This window comes from Liolophura sinensis, chromosome 6, assembly GCF_032854445.1.
Source record: "Liolophura sinensis isolate JHLJ2023 chromosome 6, CUHK_Ljap_v2, whole genome shotgun sequence".
In the NCBI taxonomy this organism is placed as follows: domain Eukaryota; kingdom Metazoa; phylum Mollusca; class Polyplacophora; order Chitonida; family Chitonidae; genus Liolophura; species Liolophura sinensis.
Genome location: NC_088300.1, coordinates 16,962,804 through 16,974,059, shown reverse-complemented (window position 1 = coordinate 16,974,059; position 11,256 = coordinate 16,962,804). Strand labels below are relative to the sequence as shown.

General features: G+C 39.6%; 1 protein-coding gene across 4 annotated transcripts; it reads left to right on the top strand.

Moving 5' to 3' along the window:
* The first annotated feature begins 895 nt into the window (after positions 1–895).
* Positions 896–11,023, top strand: LOC135468505 (organic solute transporter subunit alpha-like). Of its 4 annotated transcripts, none has more exons than XM_064746791.1 (9): positions 896–1,699; positions 2,063–2,191; positions 3,286–3,473; positions 3,991–4,145; positions 6,614–6,687; positions 7,270–7,425; positions 8,112–8,223; positions 8,940–9,192; positions 9,823–11,023. In XM_064746791.1, exons 3-9 carry the CDS (start codon positions 3,422–3,424, stop codon positions 9,996–9,998), a joined length of 978 nt encoding a protein of 325 aa, XP_064602861.1. In that variant the 5' UTR covers positions 896–1,699; positions 2,063–2,191; positions 3,286–3,421; the 3' UTR covers positions 9,999–11,023. The 4 variants fall into 4 exon arrangements, with proteins under 4 accessions (XP_064602861.1, XP_064602860.1, XP_064602862.1 ...); XM_064746790.1 differs by having other exon boundaries at positions 896–1,783; XM_064746792.1 differs by lacking the exon at positions 896–1,699 and adding an exon at positions 1,805–1,882 and having other exon boundaries at positions 3,388–3,473.
* Positions 11,024–11,256: the final 233 nt, after the last annotated feature.

Here is an 11,256-nt window from a genome sequence, read left to right as displayed (position 1 = left end):
AAGGCAGCATGAGCTGGATTTGAGCCCACAGTGACTGCATTGGTGAGAGGCCCCTTGGTTATTGCATGCGCCGTACTGGCACGCAGATCTCCTCTGCCACAAAGGTACACGGTACAACTTAGTACATTGAATACTTGTACATAATTATAAGATTCACATAAAGCCCCTCTATTCCGTTTGACAGCTGACGTGTAGAGCTCAATACACACCGGTGTACATTGTAATATAAAGTACGTCAGTTGCACATGACATAGGTATTCAACCATATTTAGTCTTTAGAAATCAGAGCCACCCATTTTCATCTTACACAAATTACATTGTAATGCGGTATAGAAAGACTGTTTGTAGATATAAAAGCAGTCTAATCTAGTTGCTCTACATACACGGACAAACATGTAAACTCGTTTTTTTTTTTATTAAAGCATCTGCAAACTAAGAGCCATACGGAGTATAGGTTCAAGAAACTTTCTAAGACATCGCATATATGAATAACTGTCTCAAGAGAAAAGGCTGCAAATATAACAAGCTACAACCCAAAGATTTATGACCAATTTTTCCCCACTTCGAAAGTACTAGTTGTAAATTTTACTCTTCATCAGAGGATTGAATAAGGCAATTAATTTCCGTTGAACACCAAGCGCGTGCAAACACGGAGAGGGACAGCAGTGGATCTGTAAATAAATGTTAGCCAGTCAGGACACGTAAGTGTTCAGTGCTGCAGACAGGAAAGCACGTACAGGACGCCCAATATGTTTTCACACACTTTGTATTGACAATACACTGTATGATTACTCAGCATTTATCTATAAAAAGTGGTGACATATACATCACACATGTCTGTCAGGGGCATTTCAAACTTCGAATAGTACCCTAACAGGACAAACTGTTAGTTTGCATGCATTAAAATCTCCTTTCATTGTCAGACGAACTTCAGGGCGTCGGCTATACGTAACACACTTTAACTGATCTATACGTAGGCCTGCTATTCAATTCACAAATGATGAAGAAAAGAAATTGAAAAAAATATTGATGCTACAATAGATGCGATGTCTTTGTTGTTCCTTTCAAACATACACCTAGAATATTTTCTGTCCATGGTTTAATATTGAGTTTATAAATATTTTAAAAACTAAAAAGAAATTATTTTGATCTTCATGCACCGAATGTGTACATGCTACCCTGTCTACTACAACAGAATACGCACGTACAACTTTTCCTATGCATAAGTCGGTTTTGTGCCTCGATCAGTAATTCCAACCAATGGCACTGGACACCGTTTAGAATGTAGTCCTATATCGTCAGAGGCCTATCAGCTAGTAAGACCTTTGTAACAAGCCATTTTGGTATTATCTGCCTGGACAGATTTTACTGTGCGTTTTTATGGTTATGTATGTCTTATGGATATATTTATACACGCTTAGACTCATATGATTTATACACAGTTATGTAAGAGACAGTGAGGAAGGACGGTTATAGCCTCTGCTCTTATTAGTTTGCAGAACGCATAAACAGCTTTCTGTGTATTTTTATGTTTGGTTTTCTTCCAAGGTGGGAAGGGGAGAAGAAGCTGTGTGTTCAGCGAAGCGTGACAACTGTGAAGGTAGCCTAAAGTTCAGAAAGAAGGACGGTGCGGGGCCCTATGCCTCAAACCCAAATCCTCTATTTATCCTACGAAGTTCAAGTGTAAATACACGGTGAGGTAAGGTCCGGGGTCAACTCGACAGATGAGAAAACGGGAGTTAAGTAGTGATTGGTTGACCGTGAGAAAACACCACGTCTGACTGTAAGTCCACATATACGTGAAGGATCATCCCACTATGTCAGTTAAGCTGGGTGAAAAATTTACCTGTATACCTTCGTTCTACAACAAAAACAACAGTGTGTAGGTCATGTTTCTGAGAGTTCACTCTGAAACCACTTTTAAATTCACAGTAATCCGTACCGGTGTCTTACGTTTCGTAGAAAGGAAATTTGGTCATAACTTTTTTTAGGCTTTAAGTTGTCAGAATGAATCAGTACGGTGTTAAACTTACAGTTGAGGAAGTACGGGTATCTGTTTCAGATACGAAATGAGATGAAGCACACAGATGAAGCCCCTGACGGTACACTACACCCCAGAAGCTAAAATGAACTACAGGTACAAGGTTTGAGCAAGTGCATGGAAAAAAAACTTTGAGATTTCTGTGATTGGGTAAGTACTTTAGGTAAGATTATCATATGATTACGCAGAGGAATGTTAAAATGTGTATTTTTGCCAACAGAGTGGGTGTATTTAGGTAGCTTGGAAAATGTTTGACCACTTTGGCCTCGCTTGGGCAGTGAGTCGTCAGGTTAACGGGTGGGTGAAACAGAACCCAGGGTAAGCCATTGCCCCTCTCCAGGAATCTAATCGACACATGACCTCATCAGTCGCGGGCTGCTCTTGAGGCTCCGACAAAGCTGGTGTGTTACACGGGCCGATATTTTTTTATGGTACCATGCCATACCTCCATCAACCTAGCATGGCCATAATTTTTTTTTTGGGTGGGGGTGGGGGGGCTGTGGTTGGTGGAAGTGATTTAGAACATTTAGTTACCTTGATAACCTCTGGGGGAGGTAGTGGGGGAGGGGAGGGGTTCTTGTAGGCCTAAATCTGATGACCACAGAAACGAACACACAAATATACATGTTTCCATATATTTATACTGATATAAGCTATACATTTTTATGCATGTAGCCTAATAGCATGTGTTTATCTCCGACAAAGCTGGTGTGTGACCTAAACACTGCTGCAGGTAACCATAGATGGTAAAGTGCCAGATGAACGAGCTCTGAACGAGATGAACCTAATTATAACATATAGGTAACACTTAATTAACTAAGAACGTTGATATCCTGTATCATCGATGGTCAAATTTGACACTTCGAAGAACTGGTTGGGTCATTTTTGTTGCTAGCCTAAGTAGTCGTGTATTTTAGCAAACCTACATGGAAACGCGCACAGCTGAAAATATCTAATCATTTAAGTTATTCAAATGTTATAGAAATTTTTTACCTTTCTGTCTAATATAGAGTGTATAAACGAGACGTTCTGAGGAATGATTTGTGTTTGAAGGACTATACTTGTCAAAATGATAGATGTGATTTTGGTAAAGTTGGAACGTTTCCGCTAAAATTTTGTTGATTGACCTGTGTAATTGAAATCTAAATTTCTAAATCAATATTTCGCGTTCCAGAAACTCTGCAACTATCATGAAATGCTTCATCCAAGATCCATTGATCAAGGTTTAATTGTCCCTGTTGTAGATAGCTGAAACGCAAATCCTCTACAAGACAGACCAGAAAAGCTAGCCTCACATCTTGACAACGGATGCGTTGTGTGGTTTAACTGATTTTTTTTGCTAACAGTGCTCAGGAAGCCGTGGTATAAATTGGCAGAAATATGGAGATGAATTGCACAAATACGATCCCGTATGCAAAGGAACTCGTCGGAAGTGAGACTTTTGTTTGTATTTTCCCATTTCGTTGAAGTGATCATATAAGTTATGGCGTGGTACGTGTGTTCGTCGAGCCGTATACCCTCTACCTTCATAATCACAACAGTAACTCTCGCAAAATCTTACTTTGTTGGCATTTTTGCTTTTTTGTGATTCGCATGTCGATATGTGGAAACCTCAACGAAATGTGTTTAGTCTGGAGTGCTGGTTGAGTGCAACTTCATCTCTTCCCTGTTATTTCAGTATAATGATTAGAATCTCTAACTTTAGATGCGAGGTAAATCTGTTGGTGTATACGTACAAACTAGAAGGTCGTCCATGAACGTTTGTCACCTTTCATTTAGTGACATAAAGTCACAATCATTGCAGCGTCACAGCAGTTGATGCGTTTTTTACTCAGCACGAATTAGACTTACTACTTCTTGCTGGAATTGACGTGGAAGAGTTATAGTAAACTTATAAGAGTATTATCTATTTCAAACAATATATATGTCTCCGCATCTTATTCATACAGATCTAGATGACGTGGGTAAGGGCCTAGTGATATCCACCGGTGTCTCCATGTTACTTACCCTCGGGATATCCCTCATCAGCCTCCGGTTGGTCATCCGTAACGTGCCGCCCGGGGACGAGAGATGGATTAGCTCTTGGCTCGTCGGAATCTGTCCGGTAAGTATTGTACTTATTGACCCCTGATGTACCGGTAGTGGAATCGTTCGTCAGCGTAATGTCTTATCTTTGTTGGCTCAGCGGTGTTAGGCGCTCTCGATGTAACGAAAAGCTGTTGACAGATAAGTCAGTGTTCGAATTCATCACAGATTAACCTTGACTGCGGTTTTACGTCAGGCAGTTTGCCAGGTACACGATGTAATGCGGCGGTTTCTCATACAGGTGACAGGTCCTAATCTGTCGTAATGCATGTGAAATATTCTTCCTTACTGTTTAGAAGATAAATTGAAATGATTGAATTTCCTTGTGTCGAAACGATAACGATTGTGTATGCAATCTGAGTGTCAACTTTTATTTATACGTGGACGCACTATACGGTTTACTTTTAATCAAAATAGACAGCACCATTGCGCGAATAAAGCGTGCATTTACCAGCTGCTGTCGACAGATTTTCAACACCGAACTCATTATGAAAGAATTTTATTCACCCTACATAAATATTTACACAAATTGACAAACGCCATTTGGAAACGGTCAAATCGAATATCCAAAATATTGAAACAAAAACAGAAGTTATGTCAGATTCTCTTTATTAGTTTAATTTAAACGTATCTCTGTCCGAGCCGAGAAAAAGGTAGATTTTCGGAAATATTTCATACATTCGAAAGAAAATTTCCTGCAAACGCTTAACCATCAAAAACCCAGATAAGAGGTCCTCTGTGATGACTGTTGCACACGAACTATACGACGTGTCCGGTCAGCCCTAACGAGATATTGTACGGAAAGCTCAAATTTAATATCAGTGCAAGGCTGTCTCGTACAACAGTTACCAGCAAATTGTTCAACCCTTCGACCTTGCAAAAATACGTTCATACCTGAATTCAGGTATTCTACCTGATTCATAGAGTTACCAAACACGTTAGAACAAAATGGCAGAGGCTAATTAGGTCTGTTCCAACCCTCTTCGGAAATAACTAATGCTAGTATTTGAGGTCTTTTCTTTTAATGATTTGTATGACCTATGGATTCATTTTGTATAAACCGTGATCTTGAGCTAAGACGAACACCCGTCAAGTTGGTGCAGAGTGCGCTAGCTATAATTCATCACCGTTACACTTGTGTAAATTACTACCAGTTTTCAATGTATTTATTTCATTGGTGTTTCACACCGTACTCAGGAATATTTCACTTATACGAAGGCGACCAGTATTATGATGTCAGGAGACCGGGCCGAGCCCGAGAGAAACCCTCGATCATCCGCAGGATTCTGCCAGATCTCCCCAGGTTTGGCCGGAGAGGACTGAACTAGCAGCGACTGATAGGTGTTGCTCTTGGGTCATTGCGCCATGCTAGCACGTTAACCACCTCAGACACGGAGGCCCCACCAGTTTTCAAATTCCATGTTAAACGTCTGCAACGAAAAAAACATTGTTATGTCCCACAGATTGTTTATTGATAATAACTGTATTCTTGTATTTTGATAAAAATTGTATTCCTGCGCTCCCAGTCGACAAAAAAGGCGCCCTTATCTGACATGTAGATCAGGTTTTTTGTTATACATGTTACGAAACTAAATAGTTTACAGTTTACTCTTAATTTAATTATAAGAATTGACTGTAGCTTTTTATTTGTTCATTGGGAAATAAACAAGAAATATCGCCGCGAAAAAATTTGGCAGGACCGCTTCGAGGTCAATTCTTAACAAATAGAAAAGATGGCATCACAATCATCGTTGTCATCATCATCGTTGTCATCATCATCATTGTCATCATCATAACAGGTTTGTATACACGTAATGGTTGCAAATTCATCCTGTTTTCCGCACATGTTGATCATGTATTTATATGATTGTTTTTTTACGCCGTACTCCACAATATTTCACTTAAACGACATTATGGTGGGAGGAAACTAGGCAGAGCCCGGGTGAAACCCACGGCCATCCGCAGGTTGATGGCAGACCTTCCCACGTGCGATCGGAAAGGAAGCCAGCATGAGCTGGACTTGAACTCACATCGACCGCATTGGTGAGAAGATTGGTCATTCTGCTGCGCTACCACACTAACTACTAGAACACTAGAAGCCCCCACATGTTGATAGGAATTTACTTGGAGATATTTACACATATATGTGCTGATTCAGTACAATAGATTTTCTCACCTTTCTCGGTGTTATCCAAGGTTATGGGTATAGGCATATATACATCCGTGAAAAAGATAGATAAGCCTATACACAGTCCAGGCGTAGCGAGAGCTAAGGTTCTAAGCGTTGTAAAGCGGGAGACTATAGCCTTGTAGTTATCCATTTTATATTTGTGCTTCACGGAATGCAAGAGCCCAAAACCCAGACAAACGATTAAACATTATTTGAAACATTCTCTTTTTTTTCTAATAGTTTCATTTTTCACATACCGCTATGTAATGCGCAGTGGGTCAATCTTATGTTGATTTTCGAATTTTCTCTATTCACAGATTGTAGGTGTGACGTCATTTGTGGGCATCATATCTCCGCGGTCTATCCATATTGACGAGCTCGTGTCCGCCATGTAAGTGTAAAGTTTCCAGTCTCATATGGGCAATTTTTTTTTTTGCATGAGTATTCTAAAATGAATAGGGTATAGACATATGTACGGAATACCAGTCCCGGAAGTCTTGAAGTTTTTACAAGCACAAATTTTGTTTCGGTCGCTTTAATGTACAAGGACAACAACTGTTCGACTGTCATTAAGAAAAATTCAAATCGATTACCGATTAGAGTCCCTATGTAAAATGGCGTAGTCGCAGGCTGTGTATGAAAATTGCCCAAAAGCGAAAGGTTATAGGCCTGTGTGTCTATTTTATCTTAATGCCTTCAAGTTGTCATGCTCTTACCAGAGTTTAAACATTGGCTTGTCTACATAGCCCACCTTCGATGAGAATAACACCCCTGCGGAAAATGTCGTGAAGCCGTACTTCAAGGCTATGTGTGATCAGATAGCTTTTATCACGTTTTCGGATATGTCTTGGTGTAACTCACTTTAATGAGGTCAGTGAGAGGATAATCGACCGTAAGTCATTTTTCATACTCACTGGCCAGTGTAAAGAAAATAAATCCGTACATGTTATAATCTGTACATTATTTTTACCAGTTATGTATCGCTGAGCGTAGCGGTTTTCTTCCGGCTGATGATCCTGTACCATGGTGGAGAAGAGACGATGTGTCGTACTCTGAAGGGAGTTAAACTGCCCATGTCTAAACCACCTTTCTGTTGCTGCATTTGTCTTAGAAACGTCTATGTGAACAGGTACGTGTAATACGAATTCCCCGTTCGTTTGACAGGGATTAATCTTTGCATGACAATAGACTCAAGTTTCTCCTGTAAATTTACTGTATCTTGTATATCATTCCAACGTGCGAGATATCCAAAGATTATTTCTCTATGATGTCAGTTTCCACATAGTAAAAATTTAAGTGATGGAAAGTTAAGGTGAAAGTTATGTAAGGGTATATTGACAATCTGTAAGCTTTAAGCAACCAATATATAGCCAAAGCTCTGAAAGAAATATAATCACCTCCACTGAATTTAAAGGAAACAACAACATAGGTCCTGTCACCCAGACAGCAAATATGATATTTTCAATTTTGACATTATTGGTGATTTGCATTGAACGATGTTTTGGAAACTCATCTTGCGATTGTTGATTTAGCATGCGAATGTCTTTTGGTGCCTAGATTCCCGACAATGTCACTTGGTTTATTAAACAGAATACAGACGTTTCTAAATTCTCGGGTTGGCATATTTTGGACCTATATCCTGTAGGCCCCGTCCTATAGGTCTAAATTGGTGGCAATTTTCTTAGAAGTACATATTATAGAGACAATGAAGTGTCGCCACGGAGTTATAGACAACTTTGTGGAAGTGGACCGTGTGTAATAGGCATCTCAGCAGTGACCCCTATGCCCGTTACAGTGTTTGCTTCATGATTCCAGACGCACCCTCCGGCGTATTAAGCTGATTGTGTATCAGGTCCTCGTTGTCAGACCCGTGCTGCTGTATGCCGATGCTGTTATCAAGTCGGAGGAGAAGTTTACAGAGGCTTCGGTATCTATTTGCTTTTTCAATTATTTATTTATATGTTTGATTAGTGTGCTCAAGTATGCTGTTCTCAAGTTTGCAAATATAACCATGTACTGTCTTTAAGCCATTGTATATACAATAGCTATGTGCTTTCCAATGATAGTTTAAAAACTAGATGTATATATATAAATCCGTTTTATCTGTTTTAACTATTAAAGTGTTTTTACAAATAGGATAAGTGCATTTTGAGGAAGTTGATAGACTTAAACTTTGAACAAAAACATACTTATACGTAGTTTTAAAAGATGAAGGCATCATGTTAAATGTTATATACAAGTGGGCTTAGGTGTCATCATGTGGTGAACTAAATAAATGGTCATAAATATGTCTAAATCTGAGACAGCTTTACTGAAATCAAACACCTCATCATGCTGTCACCATGCTAACGAACAAACAAATAGATATTTGAATATATTTACATTATGTGGATTTTGGGGCGTCCAAACATTTCCAAGGCTCGGGCCTTGAAACATGTTCTTTTAAAGAATATATGAAAAAGTACTACATTGTATCTGAAAATGAATAAAGGTACATGTATGTGTAAAAAAAGATGAGTACATACTTTCAGGTGCATATTTTTTATTTTCATGTACGAACATCGGACATTCACTGACGCGATAAATGATTAATTTGGTCGAATTTTTCTAATTTGAGTTCACTTTTTGCATTCCCCTGTACAGCTGGCCAGAAACCCCGTCCAGGTTATTGTCAGTGTGTTCACCATCCTTTCCACAATGCTCAGTCTACTTGGGCTGATCACCACATTCCGCCTTTCCCTGAAGCCGCTCAAAGCACACGGGGTAGTGCCCAAGTTCCTGTATGTGAAGCTCATCCTGCTGTTCTGTGACCCTCAGAAGATGATACTGGGTCTAGTGGTGACTGCCGGCCTGCTCCCTTGTTCGCCCCTGTTTCACCATCCACTGAGAGGAGAAAGTAAGCATTTATCTGGAACGAATTTTCCCACATGTGACGAACACATACGCACAAGATATTGGTGAAAGACAAGTTTCTCACTATGGGAGCCTTTCCCGCAACACGGGTCTGAGTTGTATTGACTGTTCTTTGGCAACAAATGGGTAATGCGTCACCATTTTGGCCACAAAACGTCATGGAAAGGCGGGAATGAACAAAGCACAGCTTAGGCCTGGTCCCGGATCACGAAGCGATCTTAGGCTTAAGTCAAATTCTCAAATCACAATTAAAATTGTTACTTTTTGCGTAACAAGGTCAAAATATTGCTTGATAACGTAAATTCTGGATGGGTTATTGTAAAACGAAGATCAGTTAAACAAACGGAAAGGATCGTATCAAATTTAATGATCGAAATTTTGACTTAAGTCTAAAGATCGCCTCTTGATCTCGTGGCCTGATTTACTATCGGCGGAAAAAGTTCGACATAGACGCTTTACTTAGGCCACCATATTTTGAATAATATGATCCTATTTCATGAAAATCACACAAAATGTCTCCCGCCCACCTGAGAGAGGAAGATATGCGGTCAGTTTTGACAGGATGTAGCGATATAATTTTATGTTACTCATTTCTCCCACATTTCTCTTCCAGCCCTCAAATTTGTGCTGCTCTGCTTTGAGATGCTGTTGGTGTCACTGCTAGGAATGAAGGTATTCGGCAGAGAAACGCCGGGGAGTGAGAGTGTGGAACTCAAAGGAAAGGGACCGATTAATCATGGCACCGATAATGGAGCTTTGGCTGTGTACTCAGAGAAGCCAGCATTGTAATGGACGCAATTATCCATACTTCTTACAGTGCATGTGCCGCTCCCTACGCTCGCTTTAGTATAAGGTGGTAGAAGCAGTGGTTGAAACAGAGTGCCTGTGTTCAGTTCCTGCCTTATCACCGTGATCCCAGTCACCTCGGCGTTACTTAAGATTTCTGTGCAAAATTTACTTGTGGCGACAGTGAGGTACAGTGAACGTACAAAGCGGCGCATGGGCTGAAGGAAGCCAATTGTCACTTCCTGGTTCCTGCAAATCAATGTAATTCCAGCCATTTTTAGCACTTTTTTGAGTATTTGTTATAGTCTGTTTTTGTTTGTTTGTTTGTTTGTTAGTTTTTTTCTTTTTTGCATTTTCACTCTTGGGTGGCATTCAGTGGAGCAAGTTTTGTAGTTTACTGCCAAGTGTAGTTTGCTGGCCATTGAAACACTGGAACATTGAAACATGATGCAAAGTCTGCATAGCTGTTGTCAAGCTGGCATCTCAAAACTCTTCTTGTGTTTGAAAATGAGTGCCTTGACATTTTGAGAATAGTAAAATGTGACCATATGGCATATTACAGACTTGGATTGGACAAGCCGGTGAACCTGTGAGATAAGATATTATACATTGTCTACTTTACAATACTCCGCCAAACGAAAAGAAACATGTCCCCGACGGCATTATACAACTCTCTGTAGATACGTTTTCTGATAGTTGTACGCTGTACTTTCACCACTAGACATGAATTCTGAACTTGTGCAGTTTGCATACTAGACATGTATATACAGACACTAGAACTGATTTCAATGCGCACATGTCTGTTTCAGCATATATTGTGCTCTCGTTTCTCCGTTGAAAGCTTGGATTGCTTATCGTGTTCAACGCGATATGGAATAATAGTTTTGAACAATATATTGTGTATCAATAAATGAATACATAACAATGATGAAAATGTTACCTACTCAAATAATGGTTGGCGTTTTTGATCAGCATGTACATGCATTTCATGCAAATATTTACCTGGGAAACAATAAGGAATATATAAAAAATACCACACACTGCACTAATTATCCTTCACTCATAAGTAGAGTTGCAAGAATTTTTACATCTAGATGATGTCGTAATGACCTTGATTAAATAGACTAAGGTCAATGGGAAACAATAAGGTTCTTTATCATGGCTAGTGGTACATGTGAAACAAATATATAGATTTCAAGAGATAACCCAAATGACCTTAAAACAACTGGGAAAATTCACCTATGCCTACATGTTGCTAGCG

Bases quoted from the DNA above. Each gene is read 5' to 3' on its own strand.
- LOC135468505 (XM_064746791.1), top strand. From the start codon at position 3,422: ATGGAGATGAATTGCACAAATACGATCCCGTATGCAAAGGAACTCGTC. The intron at 4,146-6,613 runs GTAAGTATTGTA...CTCTATTCACAG, and splicing joins GGCTCGTCGGAATCTGTCCG to ATTGTAGGTGTGACGTCATT. The intron at 8,224-8,939 runs GTATCTATTTGC...TCCCCTGTACAG, and splicing joins AGAAGTTTACAGAGGCTTCG to CTGGCCAGAAACCCCGTCCA.